The sequence below is a fragment of the Solanum verrucosum genome, unplaced genomic scaffold (genome assembly GCF_900185275.1).
Source record: "Solanum verrucosum unplaced genomic scaffold, falcon-dt-bn FXZP01000108.1, whole genome shotgun sequence".
Lineage (NCBI taxonomy): Eukaryota > Viridiplantae > Streptophyta > Magnoliopsida > Solanales > Solanaceae > Solanum > Solanum verrucosum.
In genome coordinates this window covers 588,776-608,678 of record NW_026020274.1, presented here as the reverse complement: position 1 = coordinate 608,678, position 19,903 = coordinate 588,776, and the positions used below count along the sequence as shown (strand labels likewise).

At 30.2% G+C, this 19,903-nt stretch overlaps 2 protein-coding genes across 2 annotated transcripts; both read left to right on the top strand.

Moving 5' to 3' along the window:
- The first annotated feature begins 9,073 nt into the window (after nucleotides 1-9,073).
- On the top strand, nucleotides 9,074-10,566 carry LOC125833826 (uncharacterized). The gene is made up of 2 exons (XM_049512991.1): nucleotides 9,074-9,610; nucleotides 10,510-10,566. The coding sequence occupies exons 1-2, from the start codon at nucleotides 9,074-9,076 to the stop codon at nucleotides 10,564-10,566; spliced, it is 594 nt and encodes a 197-aa protein (XP_049368948.1).
- A 6,883-nt stretch (nucleotides 10,567-17,449) lies between these two features.
- Nucleotides 17,450-19,421, top strand: LOC125834136 (uncharacterized oxidoreductase At4g09670-like). Its single transcript, XM_049513323.1, has 2 exons — nucleotides 17,450-18,007; nucleotides 18,664-19,421. The coding sequence occupies exons 1-2, from the start codon at nucleotides 17,540-17,542 to the stop codon at nucleotides 19,282-19,284; spliced, it is 1,089 nt and encodes a 362-aa protein (XP_049369280.1). The 5' UTR covers nucleotides 17,450-17,539; the 3' UTR covers nucleotides 19,285-19,421.
- Nucleotides 19,422-19,903: the final 482 nt, after the last annotated feature.

Sequence of the window (19,903 nt, the reverse complement as noted above, 5' to 3'; positions counted from 1 at the left end):
CAATGAGAGGAATTTGCTTTAGGTACTTAGGGTCAAGTTTAGAAATTTATAAAGACGGAAACTAATCTGAAATTTAACCTTCATATACTACTTTATCTAATTTGAAGTGTGTGTAGTGCCTTTTCCCTAACAAACTTTTCACTTCTCTTTGCAAGTATCTAAAATTACTTTTCTGTACGCCTTTCGCTTCACTTTCCCTAAATTTTTTAATTTAAAACTCAAACAATCTCAAATTTAAATTAACACTGATAATTTAGAAAAATGTGATTAACTTTCGAAATTCCACATATACTACATAAATTGGGTTAAAAAGTAACATATATTATTTTAAAAATTACGTTAAGAATATTATGAATCACACATATAAATAGACAAATAAAATAACAATTATTGGGCCCGTGCTTGCACGGGCTCCATTGTATCTAGTAATATCATAAGGCACAATGGATATGACCATAATCAGAAAACTTAATAGGCATTTGGCCACTTTCATTGTACAACTTTAAGAAAATAATTGTTATTTTAAAATGAAAAATAATTTATGAAAATTGGAGTTGTGTAATGCAAATTCTAATTACTTTTGGCTTTTTGTCAATAATTTGGATTGGAAATACCTTTTTTTTATTTCTCAAGTTTTAAAAAATTCTGAGTTAAATTTTAAAATTTCATAGTCAAAATGTGTTTTTCCAAAGTTGAAATCCAAAAAAAATATATAAAAAATAATGATCAAATGCCTCCTTTAGTTACTTATGATTGGATACCATGAGAGAGATATGGATTTGTAAATAAATGAAAAAATATAGATAGTTTAATTTTTTAAATTATTTCTTACCATATGATATACATTCATTATTTTTCTAACAAAAGTTTAGTTTCTTATTATTCATTGTTTTTCTGTTTCTTTTTTAAATTTAAGTCGTGAAAACTTAAAATGGTAGTATGGTCAAAATGAAGGTCAAATGATAAATCAAGTTTTCACAATTCAATGATATTTGATGAAATCATAAAAAAATTAATATTTTCAAGCTTAGTCTAACTTACTTGAGGCATGTAAAACAAAGAGAATATGTCTTAAAATAAATATTAGCCATCATGTATTCTAAGTACAACTTTAATTATTTATTTCTTATGTTTCTTCGTTTTTTATTTTCAAATTTAAATAACTAATTTAAATAGGTTGTTTGTATCTATATTGAAATGCTTTTCACCAATACTTTGATATAAAGTTTTGTATAGAATGTTAAAAGAATATATATATATATATATATTCTATTATATAGAAGAGTGAAGAGCAATGACGACCAAGGGCAAATCCGTAAATAAGCAAAATCTACAGCTTATTAGTCTAACAAGAAGCTGCTCTTCGTCGTCATCCTCAAAGGGTAGATTTGTTGTTTCCTTTCTCTGGTTCTCCAAGCGTTGCCTATTCTTATCTGAATTTACAGGGTTTCACAGCATTAACAACCATTACGACTTCAACAACGATTTGTCCTTTCTAAATTCCTCATTTTCTTCTTCCAAATTCGGATTTCCTCTTTCCCATCAGTCTTTTTGGTCGATCTTGCTGAAGATTTTTTTCAAGCTTTCTATTTCAACCGATCTATCTGATCTATCTATACTTTGTGAGTTCTCTTTTTCCACTTCTACTCGATATTGTTTCTCCGGTGGATTTCATTTGTTGTAAGTTGGACTTTTCTTTCCATGATATTTGATGAAATTTTTGTTTCTTCTGGGTTTACAAATATTTTGAATGTGTAGTTTTGATGTTAGCAAAAGGAAATCATAGAAAAATTATCGGAAGGAAAGGATTGTTCTGAGCTTAAATAGATTATACACATGCACTGAACTTTTTGCTTCAACTGTTACTTTAGTTGTAATTTTCGATCTATAGTGTTAGTCGTGGATTGTAAATGAACTCCTAAACTTCAGCTCTTACATTTACCGAATGTGCAAGTCTATGGTTATCAGCCTCTAGGCTCTATGTTCTCTTGCTCTCTAATTAGCATAAATGGGAAGTGCTTTAATAGATTAGCATGTGAATGATGAATATAATATAAACATTATGCTGCCAAAAAATTCTCCATTTCCAAAACAGAGGAGGTAAGGATTTATGAAATTCAAATTCTAAAAAATCTTACTATTTCTTATAGATATTATATAGGTACTTCAATATTTCAGTCTTTTCCAGAGGATACCAAAAGTTATAAGAAAAATGAACCTAAGATAGAGGAGGAAGAGTCTCATAAAATTTGAATCTTTGCACTACTTAGTGGAACAAACAGATAGAGCAAAACAGTTCTAACAAAGTGGTAGATTTTCTCAACACAAGAATTGTTTTCTACGTAACCTTAAAGGCAAAACAAACCATTACCGCTTGAAAACCAACGCTACAGGAAATTGGATTTCGCAAGCAAAATTATTATTGGTAGTACACATTTTGTTCTTGCTAACACTGGTAAAGTTTTCCTCTTAGGTAACAATTTCTTTGCTAACGTATTACTATATAAGATTAGAGATGCAGTTAAGGGATCGTTGCCTTTGTCAATTGCTAATTAGAGTATTGCCAGAACAACCAAAGACTGAAGCAACTGTTGCAACACAAACTTGATCTCTGCTCTGAAACCTCCATAGTTAAATGAGAGTATCTTATCATTTTTTGTCTCTCTTAAACAAGACACGGCAGGAAAAAGTGATGCATCTATCTCTCTATTATACCTAAAGGTCAGCTTCTCAAGGTTGGCCAGTTTTAGGTCATTCAAAGGTCATTAAATCTTGTCAAAATCTGCATAGTTAACAAAACCCATCAATGTGCAGACTATATTTTTATTTTGAGCTTTTCAATATATGTGTCGGTCAAGTTAAGGCATTTACGTTGAAACAAACGGCTAAGAATCATTTTTGCCATTAAAATGTGCACATATAATGTTTAACACGACTGAATGAAAATTGTTAATCTACTATTCTATCGTGATATTGCTTTCACAAGTTTCTTTACATTCTCTGATTATCTAATACAATATCCTTTTTATTTTACAATCCAAATTTGTTGAGCTAATTACATATGTTTCCTGTTATAGCTGTGTCCATGGATAAAAAAGTCATCCCTCCACCGTCATCCTCACAAGAAAAGGCACGCCAATATTCAACGGATAGAGCCTCCATTATTAATAATAGGCGACGCAGTATATATAAACAACTCTCATCGGATAAAAAAGAAGCACTTCTTCTTCAACGACGGACAAGATATCAATAATTGAGGAACAAAAATCTCCTTGGTGGTTCTCCCACTCCACTACCTACTGTTCAGCTTCAATTCACTGGACAAAAAGGTCTTCCTATTACAGATATACCGCCTCACCCTGAAACAGGTTTCCTAATATTATCTCTAACTAAGTGTAGTTCTGATTTACTGATGGTTATAACACCATTGTTCGTGCTGTAGGCGACACCTCTCGCGTTGATACTTCTGCAGTTGTATCGGGTAAAGCAAAAGATATGATTGGTTGCCTATCCATCTTTGAAGTAGGTACGTCACAGTAAAATGCTGTTGATATTCACTTTTCTGGAGAATTTTTTTTAATGTCCTCATTACAACTGTTTCTACAATAGGCTCGACGTCGGCTGCACCTGTTAAACAGCACAGCCCAATTGCAATCACTGTGACTACCAAAGGTTTGTCTATTCCCTTTTCCTACTTACAGAAAAGTCAGGATTTAAGAGAAATCTTATTCTATTTTCATTCAAATCATCTTGAATGTAGGTTCTGCATCACTTGCCCATCAACAATATGATCCAAAGGCAATCACTGACAAAAACAACGGTTTGTCTCTCTAAAAACTTTTAGTTATCTTCACTTACTTAGATGTTCCTCCACCTTAGCTCTTCTTCTAGCTTATACCCTACTCCCTTGCAATTAATTTACACAGGTAATAGGTTAAGAAGTATATATTGTTGCAATATTAAACAACTCCCCAACAATCCAAGCATTTTAAAGAAAATGCCTTCTTGTGAATACTGTGGGGCAAAAAGATTTCAGTATGAATCACCAGGATTTTGCTGCAGTAATGGCACCGTTAAATTAGCATCACATGAAATGCCTACAGAATTACTAAATCTGTTGTTAGGAGACACTGCTGAATGCAAACATTTCCGTACCTACATTAGAATGTACAATAACATGTTTGCATTTACTTCTCTTGGAGTAAAATATGACAAAGAGCTAGCAAAAAGATATCATGGTATATACACCTTTAGAGTTCAAGGACAAATGTATCATTTCATTGATAATGTATTACCTTCAAATCAACAATTATATATTTATGATGATGATACTGAAATGTTGAATCGTATGGCTTCTTCCAGTATTGCTGATCAATCAGTTGTTCAAAAATTAATGAATATATTAAAGATAAATCCTTACTGTATCTTTCTAAAATCTCTAATGCAAGTTCCGAAAGTACCAAACTTGTATATTGCACTCAATTGTGACTCTACATTAAATCAACAAGTTTATAACCTACCGACAGTTTCAGAAGTGGCGGCAATATGGTTAGACCAACAACCAAACAATAGTAGCTCTACACCACATATTCAAATTTATCCTTGTAGCAACACCAATCAATTAGTCAATTATTACTATGGTTGCTATGATCCTTTACAGTATCCATTGTTATTTCCATTTGGTCAAAATGGTTGGCATTGTGGAATTAAAAGAGTTGAACAGATTTGCAAGAAAAAAATTCGATCTCAATGTGAAAATGAACAACTTCCAAGTTTATCAAATATGTGTTCTATTGAGGGACTGCTTGATATAGAAGCTAAAGTACTACAAAAAAGAAAACGAAAAAGAGATGACATCTCTTGTCGTGAATACTATTGTTATAAATTTCAAATGAGACATAATGAAATAAATGGAGTATTACATTCGGGAAGACTTTTCCAACAATACTCAGTTGATGAGTTCATAAAAATTGAAACTCAAAGGCTAGATTTTGTCTCGTGTAATCAGGATTTATTTCGGACTGATCCATTACAAGGGCTTATTGATTTTCATACACATGGTGACAGAGATGCTTCAAAAGTAGGGAAACAAACATTTCTTCCTGTAAGCTTTACAGGAGGTCCTAGAGATATGCGTCAACGTTATATGGATGCTATTACGTTAGTTCAACATTTTGGAAAACCTGATATATTTCTTACTATGACTTGTAATCCTTCTTGGCCAGAAATAGAAGAATATTTACTGTCAACGGATGAAGCTCAAAATAAACCTGATTTGATTTGCCGAGTATTCAAAGCAAAAGTTGAAGAGCTAAACACAGATATATTTAAAAAAAACATATTTGGAAAAGTTGTTGCAATTATGTACACTATTGAGTTTCAAAAACGAGGCCTTCCACATGCTCATTTTCTTCTAATTCTTAATGATGATTTCAAATTAATTACTCCCGAATCATATGATCAAGTTGTTTCTGTTGAGCTTCCTGATATAAATGAAAGTCCTTACTTACATAAACTTGTTAAAAAACATATGATGCATGGTCCTTGTGGTTATTTAAATCCTACAAATTCATGTATGAAGAAAAAAGGAATTTGCAAATTCAGGTACCCAAAGAATTTTGCTGACAAAACAACAAAAGGAAAAAACTCATATGCAGTCTATAGAAGAGGAAATACAGGCGAGCATGTCGAGGTTAGAAAACAACTTCTTGACAATTCATGGGTAGTACCTTTTAACCCCTACCTACTATGCAAATTTAATTGTCATATCAATGTCGAAGTATGTTCTGATATAAAGGTTGTCGAAGTATGTTCTGATATAAAGGTTGTCAAGTATATCTATAAATATATTTGTAAAGGACACGATAAAATATCCTTTTCTATACGGGAGGATGATACAAATGTTGAAATAGATGAAATAAAAGAATATCAATCTGCTAGATGGGTATCTGCACCAGAAGCTGTATGGCGTTTATTTGCTTTCCCCATTAGCGAAATGAGTCCATCTGTTTATCATCTTCAACTGCACCTCGAAAACCAACAATTTGTTTCTTTTAAAACAGCTGATAACATAGACAAAATCATGAATAACCCCATGATTAGGAAAACAATGTTAACAGAATATTTCCTAATGAATAGAACAAATGAATATGCTAAACAACTCAATTTATTATATAAAGAATTTCCATAATATTTTGTGTGGTCAAAATCATACAAAATTTGGACACGAAGACAACGAGGTCATGTTATTGGCCGTCTTGTCACATGTCATCCAACAGAAGGAGAGAGATATTATCTTAGACTTCTACTAATGAATGTAAGATCCCCTGAGTCATACCAACAGGGCCGTCTTAATCACTAGGCCACTAAAGCCACCGCTTGGGGCCCCATATTTTTGGGGGGCCCCATTTTTAAAAAAAAAGTACTTATATATATACTTAAAAAAATTATATTTACTTTTAATTTTTTTAAAAAAAAAAGGTAAAAGTACCGTTAGTTTGATAGTTTTTAATTAAGGAATGGGTGGAACAATTTTTGGGAATACTAAACGTGCAAAAATTAAAAAAAAAAGAAGGTAAAGTGCTTTTAATTTTAATTAGGGTCTATGGAAATGAACAATTTTTGGAATAATTTCCAGGAGTGAGAAATGATGCTTCCTTATTTATCTCCCAAGACTTTAACCATATATTATTATATACCTTAATACTCATCTTTTTTATTCTCTATTTTATTATTTTTATTCTCAATATTGAACTCTCTCCTACAAAATCTTTTGATATACTATTGCTTACAAGTTTGAAGTTCAAAAAGAATAAAATTTACTTTTGGGTATTTTCTGCGCATTTCAAGAAGTGCAACCAGTAATCATTCTATTGAAGGAGTCAAGAAACACACCATTATTTCGATATTATTATATCAACTTATCAAATTTGTGAGTCAAGTTTTATTATTCTAACTTTATTTTATAGCTTTTCTTAAAAATTTGTTATTGTTGATATTCTTAGTTCATAAGCATATATATTCTTGTTTTAGTTATTATTACAATTTATTTAATTTAAATATGTCAACTAGAAAATATGATTCTAGTTTTACAGAAAGAGAGAAAAAGAGAAAACTAGAGGAATTAAATAAATCCCAAAAAAGGAGCCATTGATAGATTTTTAACAAATAATAAAAATTCTAAATCAAAAAATATTGGAGGGTGTTCTTCAAATGAACAAGTCACTAACCGAATTGAGTTAGATGATAATAACATCCAAGAAGAAAATCTAGAAGAAGTTGGTGAAAAATGTGACATAGTTCCCTATAATTAAGAACTCCTAAGTAATTTAAATAGTTGCATCCATAAAAATATATATGACCCAAGTCAATGGAATAATACAGATACAAAATTGAGAGATCTATTAGTATAAAAGGGACCAATTAGAATGATTAATATAAATTTTCCAAAGGATAAACACTTACGACATTTTTCTACAACACACTATATTCAAAAATTGGCAAATGGAGAAAAACATGAAAGAAAATGGTTATTTTACTCTAAAGATTTGGATAAAGTTTTTTGTTTTTGTTGTAAATTATTTAGCATAAGATGAGAATTTAAAATAGCACTGTCTTAACCTTGAACTTTCTTTAACACATAGTAGTTATTCTGATATTAATGGTTTAGATTTATTTTTTGAATTAAAAGTGTTAGGAGAAATAATACAAGTAGAAAATAATGATCTAATGGAAATACTCAATCTAATAAAAAGACTTGATTCTTTTCCTAATGCATGTATTGCTTATAGAATAATGTTAACAATTCCTATAACCATTGCCTCAGCCGAAAGAAGTTTTTCGAAAATAAAATTGTTAAGATAAACAATGTCTCAAGAGAGATTGAATGGATTAGCTATATTATCAATTGAAAAAGAATTACTAAAACAAATCGATTATAAAAACAGTAATTAATGAATTCGCATCTAAAAATGCTAGAAAAGTAGATTTTAAATTATATATAATGATTTTTTTAAATTTTTTTAGGGCCCCTCTCTATGATTTGGCTTTTGGCCCCCAATGTTGTTGAGTCGGCCCTGCATACCAAGATCTTAGAAAAATAGATGGAAAATACTACGACACATTTAGAGAATCTGCAGAAAAAAGAGGATTGTTACATCATAATAACAACTTGGTTGACTGCATGACAGAGGCTGTATGTTATCAAATGCCTTATAGCTTGCGACATCTATTTGCTACAATATTAGTATATTGCAATCCTGATAATCCAAAAGAACTATGGGAACAATTTGAAGAGTCAATGTCTGAAGACTTCAACAAATTACCAAACATGGATCCAAAAAAAACAAGGCATTCAGTTTTGAACCATATTAATGATGTATTACATACCATGGGACATGATGTAAATGAGTATAGATTGATTTCTGAAAATGTTGTGAGTTCAAGGGTAGAGTCAGAGGCAAAAGATGTTAATTTTGAAAGGAATATAGTTGTTACTAAAGAAGATTTGCTATTATATAAAAAACTGAATACCGAACAAAAAAAAGCATATGATATTATCCTTCAAAGAGTACTTACTAACGAATCAGGTGCTTTTTTCATTGATGGTCCGGGAGGAAGTGGTAAAACATTTTTGTATCGTGCTTTATTGGCCACTGTAAGATCTAAAGGTTTCATAGCTTTGGCGACAGCAACTTCTGGTGTTGCGGCATCTATACTTCCTGGAGGACGAACAACCCATTCACGTTTCAAAATTCCAATTAATATTGACGAGCAGTTCTCCTGTAACATCAGTAAGCAAAGCTCTCTCGCATCTTTAATTCGTGATGCAAAATTAATTATATGGGATGAGGTATCAATGTCAAAAAAAAATATGATTGAAGCTCTTGATTTGCTTATGAAAGACCTAACTGAAACAAATATACTCTTTGGTGGAAAAGTCATAGTGTTTGGAGGTGATTTTAGGCAAACGCTTCCTGTTGTCCGAAGTGGAAAATAGGAAGACTTTATTTCTGAAAGTATTTTAAACTCCAGAATTTGGAATCAACTTGAAAAATTGAGACTATCAGAAAATATGCGTGCAAGGACTGATCCTGTTTTTTGTGAATATCTTATGAGAATTGGGAATGGAAAAGAAAAAACAAATATTAACAATAAAATAGCAATCCCAAAGCAGTTCATCATTCCTTTTACTACTGAAAAAGAGTCATTAGATCTTTTGTTCAAAGTGATATATCCGAATTTACATACATCTTTCAATGACTCTTCTTTTATGACATCTCGTGTTATCTTGACTACAAAGAACGACTTTGTTGATGAACTAAATGATAGACTCATAACTCAATTTCCAACAGTTGCTAAAATATTCATAGCTGCTGATGAGACTATTGAACCAAACGATCAACCTCAATTTGAGGACTTCTTACACACTCTAAATGTTCCTGGCTTACCTCCGTACAGATTAGTGTTAAAGCAAAACTGCCCTGTTATATTATTGCGAAATTTAAATCCTTCTGAAGGCTTATGTAACGGTACACGATTGGTGTGCTGTGATTTCAAAACACATGTTATAAGTTGTAAAATTGCAAGTGGTGACTTCAAAGATAAGCACGTATTTATTCCAAGAATACCATTACTATCATCAGAGGATGAAAAAATACCTATTCCTTTTAAAAGAACACAGTTTCCTATACGTCTATGCTTTGCAATGACTATAAATAAAGCACAAGGACAAACATTAGATTATGTTGGTATATATTTACGTGAACCAGTTTTTTCCCATGGTCAATTATATGTTGCTTTATCAAGAGCGAAAAGTTCAAACTGTATAAAAATATTGATTTGACCTCCTACTGCAGATAATGATGATGACCACTCAACTTGTAATGTAGTATACAATGAGATCATTCAAAAAGTTTTGTTATGAACATATTCCAGGTATCTCGATAACTGACTAAGATGTGCCAACATTTATGCAACTACTGCACAGAATAGATACAGAATGTTCACTTATGATGTAGGCTTATTATGTAAGTCACTCAATCCTGCTTCTTCTTACAGTGGTTGCAAACTATCATACAACTCAAACAAACTGATAAACCAACTACTTACTCATGCAAAACAAATGATGATTCATCAAGACTACACTATTGGTACCCTCGTGAACGAAACCATTATCCCAATACAAAACCACAACTTTCCCTGCTCCTTCAAAAAGGTTTCCATTATTACTAATTTAATACTAACAGTCACTTAAACTCATGTTTTCCAACTTTTCCTAATATCATTACTTCTATCACATTTCAAGTTATACATTCTTATTTCTGTTCTCAGTTCAATTGCCTGTTCTAACACCCAGTAACCATTAAAAAGGTTCTCTTTGTTTTGAATTACCCCATTTCTGTTTAAAACAAATTAGCTTATTCTTCCATTTGAATGTTGACGACATAACATCTACAGTATTAAGAAGGCACTCAATAATTTCACTTTTCGTTTGTCATGCTTCAATAGGCTTGGTATCTCTGTCATCCACACGCTGAGAAGGTGCTCCACACCATTCAGGAGTAAAGTTAGTTGTACTGTCAAATTTTGACATTCAATTAAAATCACTGTTGAAAACTCTTCAGTTGTAATCACTGCTCAGCTAAGGTAATGTATTTGTTCTCTTTCCTTTTCCTTCCATTTCATACTTTCTCATTCGATAGTTCATATTCTATTTGGCTTTTCAGAGGTTAAATAGCACATGACATACTTTTCGGCTAACCAACTATATGGACTTAGATAGCAGCTAATGGAATATTCAGATTAGGATAAAAGATTAATCAGGTACCAATAGTCATAATACTACTACGTAGTTTCTTCTTATTTGATTCTCTTATACTTTGATTATCATCTTATTTTGTTGTAGTTATTGTTACATTTTCGAACATACAACTTCTCTCGTACTTTTCCTATCTTCTTATCAAAGTGGTAGTAGTAATCTGTTTGAAAATTTTTTGCAGCATTATATTCCCTCTAATGTAGCTATGGATGAAAGAATTATCAAAAATTGTCAGCTACTTAGTGTAATACAATACTTATTGATTAATCATGTGTCCATGTCTTATTTTGTAAGAGATTTGATGATGTTTTAATATTTTTGAAATCTCAAACCAAATGTTATCTTTGTGCTTGCATGTATTATGTTTTTTATTGCTAAAACTTAGAATGTTAGTTTTCTTGTGTTTAATATTGTCCATCTTATTTTGTGGCAAATTATCGTGATGCTTCATAATTGTTGCAAGTGCTATTGCACTATATTGATGGGAAAAATAAGGCTTTCAACATACTACATGAAGAATTATGCTTTCTTCAAAAGATTTCTTCTTATATTTTCTTATTTGTTGATTCGATTTTCTCATCTGTTTGATTCGATTTTCAGAATCTGTTGCTGTCATAGATTGCCTTTTCACTGAATTATTATTATATCTACCGTTTTTCCTTTTCCTATGCTACTTTTGAATAACACTTTAGGTTAAATCCACAGGAAAATGTTGCTGCTGATCTCCTGTTTTCATTCAAAGTTTGGAACACGAAAGGCTATCATCTAAGCACAAAAACAAATGTGTTTCCCTCAGATAGCCTAACCTCACTTTTACGTGTGTGTATGTTTCATTAGTTGTATACTAAAATTCCATGATATCACATAAATTGAGAAAAAAAATACTAATATATATTGGGCCCCGTGCTGGCACGGGGTCCTGTATCTAGTTATTACTATATATTGGAAGAGTCTAGGAATTACTACCATTGTTCCAATAAAATCACTACAAATGTCCAATACTTACTATATAAAATATATAAGTGGGCCCCACCACCTTCCACTTAAATACTACATATTATATATTATTAATTACTATACTATAAATCACTACTAATATCCAATATATTTATCAAACTATATAAATGGGCCCCATCACCTTCCACTTAAATACTACATATTATATATTAATTACTATACTATAAATGACTTAAATACTCCATATTATCTATTACAATAATTAACAATTATTTGACACTTTAAATTCTATCAATGCCATATAAATTAGGATAAAAAACCTAACATATAATATTTAAATATATTTAAAAATAATATAAGTAATACTATACATTACAATAATTAACAGCTTAATTATTTAAAACTTATATAAAAAATTTAATTGACTCTATAAATTCTATTGGTGCCACATAAAATGGATTATATGATAAACATATATTGTTTGAAATTGAAGAAAAAGAAACAATAAATTACAATAATTAATAAAAAAAATAGTCGACGAAATTGACGAAAAACAAATTATAAATTACAATAATTAACAAAATAAATCTCTCGAGTCCAACAAATCTATCATTTAATGCCACATAAATTGGGACATGGCAAATAACATATATTATTTAAAAATTAGGTTCAAAATGTACTATAAAATACAATAATTAACAACTTAATATATTAAAGAGACATATAAAAAAGGGTTAATATTTGAAATTTTGCATCTGCCACATAAATTAGAACAAATAGAGTAATAAATATTATTTTCAAAATTATGTTAAAAAAAAGTACTACAAATCACAATAGCTAACAATTTAAAATATTTTTAAAATCATATAAAAATTTCAATAACTTCTCAAATTCCATAATATGACATAAATTTTTTAAAAAAAGTGTTATAAATCATAATAAATAGTACAATATTTCAACTACTTTAAAAGTAATATAAATTGTAATAAATAATACAACAATTTAAATTACTTAAAATTTAACGACTTAAAAATTATTTTTTAAAATGTATTAAAATTTTGGTTAATTGTCAAAACTTTACATGTGCCACATAAATTGGGACATGGACAGTCACACATATTTTTTTTAAAAAAATTACATTAAAAGTATTCTATCAATTAACAACATATATTGTTTGAAATTGACGGAAAAAAAACTATAAATTACAATAATTAACAAAATAAATCTCTCGACTCCAACAAATCTATCAATTAATGCCACATAAATTGGGACATGGCAAATAACATATATTATTAAAAATTAGGTTCAAAATGTACTATAAAATACAATAATTAAAAACTTAATATATTAAAGAGACATATAAAAAATGGTTAATATTTGAAATTCTGCGTGTGCCACATAAATTAGTACAAACAAAGTAATAAATATTATTTTCAAAATTATGTTAAAAAAAAGTACTACAAATCACAATAGCAAAAAAATTAAAATATTTTTAAAATCATATAAAAATTTCAATAATTTCTCAAATTCCATAATATGACATAAATTAAAATTAAAAAATAATATATATTGGGCCCCGTGCTGGCACGGGGTCCTATATCTAGTACTCCCTCCGTCCCTATTTACTTATCCATATTTCCTTTTTTAGTTGTCCCTATTTTGTTGTCCATTTTGACAAATCAAGAAAGGACAACAAATTTTTTCCTATTATACCCTTATTTACACTTCTTGAAAATTGTAAAAGTGTATGTTGTTTCCCTCCAATTTATTTCACTTGAATTCAAATAAGTGGTTGTTATTTTGAAGTGAAAAGTTGTCATAAGGGTAAAATTGTAACTTCACTGTGCTAATCATTGTTGTCTTAATCTGTGTGCCATTTCTAAAGTGGACAACTAAAAAGGGACGGAGGGAGTACTATATAAGAAGAGTGAATAAACACACTCTTCTCCATCGACACGTGGCACAAAAAAAAGAAGAGGGTTGAACTGGACCCCATCAAAAAGCTACAAATGAATAAATTGGCTGAATTAAAATAGGAATAAAAAAGTGGAAGTTGCCTAGGTTCAATCTGCTAATTATGAGAGGAAGCACACAGCCTGACATGTTGATGGTCAACTGTGTGCTCCTACCCGCTTCAAATATTCTTCATATTTAACACTTCGTGCAAAAAAAAATAGATGAAACAATTAAAATCGAAGAAATAATATAAATAATTTATTAATGAATGAATGAATTAATAAATAATATTAAAAGATCCTTGGAGGATAGAAATTGGAAATAGTAAAATATAAGAACAATGCAAGGAAAAATGAAATGGTGTACAAAAGTAATAATAGGGCCCACACAATTTAAACTAGCCGTAAAAGAGGAAAAAAAGCAAATGATTTTTGTGTCCAACAAAAAGGAAGTACATTTATGAAGCAGGCAAGTACAATCATTTTTCAAGTTTGAAAAGTACGAAATACCATAAAACAATTATTTGAAAATTTTAGTACTTTCTTCATTTAAATTTTTCCTTGTTTTTTTTTTAAATTTGTTCTATATTTCAAAATTTAATAAGTACTTAAAATTACAATGTAATAATATAAGATATTAAAAAAAACATAATTAAAAATCATAAAAGAAATTTTATTCACCCTTTAATTCCATATTGAAACAAAAGAAGTTTGTTTGAAAATAACATAAAAAGTACGGTAAATTAAAGTAAAATAACAACTAAAAATATTTAAGAATCATATAAAAAATTTAGTTGACTTTCGTAAAAGTACCTACATCACATAAAATGGAACAGAAGGAGTAATATATATTATTTGAAAATGATATAAGAAGTGCTATAAATGACAATAAATTAACAACTTCAAAATATATTTAACAAAATCACATGCAAAAAATTATATAACTCTCCAAATTTCATCGGTGTCACATAAATTGAAACAAAGAACTACTCCCAATTTATGTGACTTACTTTCCTTTTTAGTCAGTCCCAAAAGAATGTCACATTTCTATATTAAGTAAAATAATTTACAATCATACAAATTTATATAATTCATTTTGGACCACAAGTTTTAAAAGTCTTCGTTTCTTTCTTAAATTTCGTGGCGAATCAAACTACCTCACATAAATGAGATGGAGGAAGTAATATATCTTGGGCCCGTGCTGGCGCGGGAACCTAATATCTAGTATATATATAAAGGAGGACCATAGACAAGGTGATGTGACACCTCTCTATGACCTCCATTCATTTTTTATTTTTTGTAAATCCTTTTTTGATCATTTTTCTTAATTTAATTATTTATTTTATTTTTAATATCTCATAAAGTCTTTATATTCAACTACTCAACTTTTCACCTCCCACTATAATATATCTTCTTTATTAGATATGATGTGCATATATTTATAACTCTCATAATTTTAACTTTTCATATTTATAACCCTTAAATATTAAATATGAAACCTTATGGTATTCCTCCATTATTTTCTATATAAATTCATATTTTCTGTTTCATGAGATTTTATCCAAAGTTACCTTTCATTTTCACCATAGTATTATATTCATGCTTTTATTTGGCCTGAAAAAGAAGGAGAAGAAGAAGAAGGCTCTTGAATAGTGATAGACTTTTGAAGTGGATATTGACACGAACTTAGATAATTATGTATTGATTTCTTTTTCCTTCTATTTTTTAATGATATGTGTATTGTACTTTTTCTTTTTTTCTTTCTTTATTTTTCCTCTCTTTTTATTCTTATATATCTCTATGATGCCTCTTAAATTTAATTTTATGTGAAGAAAGCTTTTGAATAGTGATAGATTTGTGAAGTGAATATCAACAATAGTGATGCCTCTCTACCTTGGTTTGACTTGAAAAGAAGAAGAAAACTTTGAATATTGATAGGCTTGTGAAGTGGATATGACAAGATCTTAGACAATTATGTGTTGATTTTGTTTTTCCTTCTATTTTTAATTTTAATGATTAAAGTCGCAATGAGTATTGTATTATGTTTTCTTTCTTTCATTTTTTATTTCTTGGGTATCTTTATGATGCTCTTAAGTATAATTTTTATACGAACTTAAAATTTAATTAATTTTAGAAGTATGAGAGTTATTTGTTGTATAATTTCTATTTATATAATTTGGTCTCTTATTTTTCCTCATAAAAATGTCAATAAAATAAAAGATATGATAATATTATAACCAAACAACATGAAATAACCTTATATATATATATATATATATATATATATATAAAATTAAATTATAATTACTAATATAAATATATGAACACCGTGTAAATAAGAACACAAGGCTGAAAGGCTAATGCTACTCTTATTTTCTTGGAAATAAATATTAACTTTTGTTCTTCAATTGACAAATTTTTCAAAATTTTGTTGTTATACATCTATAAAAAGGTATATAATTCTTTTATTCATATTTAACATTTTATAGCTGTTTTTTATATCGAAATATCGGTATTATAATATTTTTATTTCTTTATCCTCGTTATAATATTTTTATTATATATAATTATGAAATTACAACTTTTACTATAACATATATATGAGGAGAGATCAGTTTTTATTGAGTAATAGACATTAATACTTAACCTTTGAATCAGTAACGGATTTGTTTCATTTCTTCCATTGTTAAAAGTAATTATTAACAAACTTTAATTTAATGAAGTTGAATTACTACTACTTTGTAGTTTGTATAGTATAATTCTTTTACCTTATATATAAATGTGTGTGTGTTCTTTTACTTGTACAACATATAGGGAGAAAAAAGAACAAAACAATAGTAGAGGCATTAGTGAAGGATAAACGATAGGGAAAGAGTATATGCCAGAAAAAAATGTAATTCAATGGTTATTTTAATTTCTTTTTAATTTTCATTTCATTTTTATTTTATTTACTAACAATTATAGAAAATATGTTTTAACTTTTATTTAGATTAAAAGAAATTGAAAGGGTCAATTGCCAATAAATGCTTGTATGTATGTGTAATAATTTACTACGAAATATTTGCTATGTACAATAGAAATGAAATTAATTAAAGGATATATATATTATAGCTTATTGCTTAAGAATACATTCTCTCTTTTGTTCAATATTAATTGTTAAGTTTAGCAAAAAAAAATTATGTTGATATTTATCTTGATAAAATAATATAATTAGAATAATTAATGATGTTACTCCCTTATTTTGATTTTTTTGTAACCATTCTTTAAAATTATTTAAAATAAATATAACTCAATTATAACTTGACAAATTTGCCCTTTTTTGTATTAATTTCTTCATATTAATGCATACTATTAAAAACATGACTTATTTAATAAATACTTTGAAAATAAATCAACACAAATAAGTTTATACTATAATATATAATATAAATATATATAAACGTGTTCTTTTTTTACCAAACAAAGATTCACACTTCTTCGTATTCTTTATATAAGTCATTTTTTAAAAATAATGTGAATTAATATGAAGAAATTAATATAAAAGGATAAAGTTGTCAAATTATAATTAATTTATATTTATTATGATTACAAAAGAAATCAAAATAAGAAAGGTATACCTAATATTGTAAATCACGTAGGTAAGTTTTGTAAGGTTATTCCTTAAAAATTTAATCGGACAAATTCCCTAGTTTTAGTATAAAATATAAAATATAATACGATATTGGTTTGTTTTCCATTTTCCACTACCTCATCAGTTAGCTTTGTGCTTTGAAAGTTCCATTTTCAAGTTTCCAATCTGAGAAAAACAATGATGGCAGAGTCGTCGCCGGTACGTTTTGGCATATTAGGTTGCGCTAACATAGCTCGTAAAGTATCACGCGCCATCGCACTTGCTCCAAACGCCACTATCTCCGCCATCGGCAGCCGTTCGATCGAAAAAGCGACGGCGTACGCCAAGGAAAACGGGTATCCGTCAACGACGAAGATTTACGGCAGTTATGAGGCGGTTCTGGATGATCCGGAAGTGGATGCAGTTTATGTTCCTCTTCCGACGAGCCTGCATGTGAAGTGGGCCGTGTTGGCGGCCCAGAAGAAGAAGCATGTTTTGCTGGAAAAGCCTGTTGCGTTAAACGTGAAGGAGCTGGATGTGATACTGGAGGAGTGTGAATCGAATGGGGTGCAGTACATGGATGCTACTATGTGGATGCATCATCCGCGTACTGCTAAGATGAAAGAGTTCCTCTCTGATTCTCAGCGTTTTGGACAACTCAAATCGGTAATCTTCTGATTTTATTTTTGAACTTTTTTATTTTTGTATTAAGTGCTGATAAATGGATCTGAATCATTTGGAATACTGTTTTAATCTCCTGATGTTAAACTCACAAGTGAAAAGTTAGAAATTAAAGAGTTGTTAAAAATGTAGCGGTTTAAAAAAGAACAAATTGAAACATAACCAACGAGGGTTGTGGTGGAGTGAGAGTTTGGGTGGAGTGGTAAGTACTCATTCATACTTAACTAGAGGTCTTGGGTTCGAGCCCTTCGATACGTAGTCGCACTTTAGCCCAATGTGAGACTTGGGCGCGAATTCAGATTTAGTCCGCCTCCAATGTGGATATCAAACACCCAATGTGAGACTTTTCAGCGCGAATTCGGATTTAGTCGGCCTCCAATGTGGGTATCTGGGTATCGAACACCTAATGTGAGACTTTTCAGCACGAATTCGAACTTAATCGGCCTCCAATGTGGGTATCAAACACCCAATGGAAAACAAAAACAAAAATTCAAACAGAAACAGAGGGTACAAATTTAGGTGTCTAGAGAAGAAAAGTAAAAATTGATGCAAAAAAATTGAAACTCTGAACAGAGTTGTGAGAACCCAAATGAAGTCTTCCTATAGGGATCCTTGAAGATGGTCTTTTTTTTTGTTGACAGGTACATAGCACATTTGCTTATCTTGGTGACACTGAGTTTCTTGAGAATAACATTCGTGTGAAGTCCGATCTTGATGCTCTTGGTGCTCTAGGTGATGCTGGTTGGTACAGTATTCGGGCAATCTTGTGGACTAGTGATTATGAATTGCCAAAAACAGTGACAGCTCTGCGTGATCCAGAATTTAATGAAGCTGGAGTTATCCTATCTTGTGGCGCTTCTTTGAGTTGGAAAGACGGAAGGGTAGCAACTTTTTATTGTTCGTTTTTAGCCAATATGGCCATGGATATCCTTGCTAGTGGATCCAAAGGAAATTTGCGAGTCCATGACTTTGTAGTTCCATTTCAAGAAAATGTTGCTCCATTTTACACTGTGGAAGGTTCGTGGGTTGGTGAACTTGCTACATCGATTCATCCTGCACCAAGTGAGCATCAAGTCAATACAGATCTTCCTCAAGAGGCTTTGATGGTAAATGAGTTTTCAAACCTGGTTGGGAGTATCAAAGGGAAAGGTTCTAAACCTGAAAAGAAGTGGCCGACGATTAGTAGAAAGACACAACTTGTGGTGGATGCTGTCAAGGCATCAATTGAGAAAGGTTTCGTTCCCGTTGAGATCATCTATTAACTAGTTGGTGTTTAGCTATCTTCCTTGTTAACTCTGAACACTATCTGTTGTTGTAACTGAATGTTGTATTTCTGAATAAGGCTTGTAAGTCTCAGTTTGTTCAGAGTGTGTATGTAATATGGTTGTTTGGAAATGAATTGGCCGAGCTAGTTTGAACAACTTGTATTTTCATGAAAAATAGCAGCCATCCCTTCCTCCCGGATCTCCACGGAACCGGACAAATTAAGGAACCGGGGAGGGAAGATCCAATCTCTCAGGTAGCCTTTAGAATGATGAGTAATATGTATGATCACGCTCAACGGTCTTGTGATGCCCCAATTTTCATTTTTATTAAAACGACTCTATAGATACCTTAGAATCTAATGTTCTGATACCAAAGTTTGCTGAATTCGTGTGATCTCTGACACACTATTCGATTCAATGAAAAACCCAAATGATAAATACCCCTAGCCATATGGAGTATTTGAAAATAATATACATTTTCAAATCTCGAAACCATACGTGAAGCCAATATGTATATGACTATATGGTCAGTGGATATAGTTGCTAATGGAACCAAAGGATATATGCAGGTTGAGTTGATAACTTAATAAAATCCATTGCGTTGTTGATTAGTTTT

Excerpts from the sequence above, each read along its gene's own strand:
- LOC125834136 (XM_049513323.1), top strand. The coding sequence starts at position 17,540 with ATGATGGCAGAGTCGTCGCCGGTACGTTTTGGCATATTAGGTTGCGCT. Across the intron at positions 18,008-18,663 it reads GTTTTGGACAACTCAAATCG|GTACATAGCACATTTGCTTA; the intron begins GTAATCTTCTGA and ends TTTTGTTGACAG.
- LOC125833826 (XM_049512991.1), top strand. The coding sequence starts at position 9,074 with ATGCGTGCAAGGACTGATCCTGTTTTTTGTGAATATCTTATGAGAATT. Across the intron at positions 9,611-10,509 it reads GTGACTTCAAAGATAAGCAC|GCTTGGTATCTCTGTCATCC; the intron begins GTATTTATTCCA and ends ATGCTTCAATAG.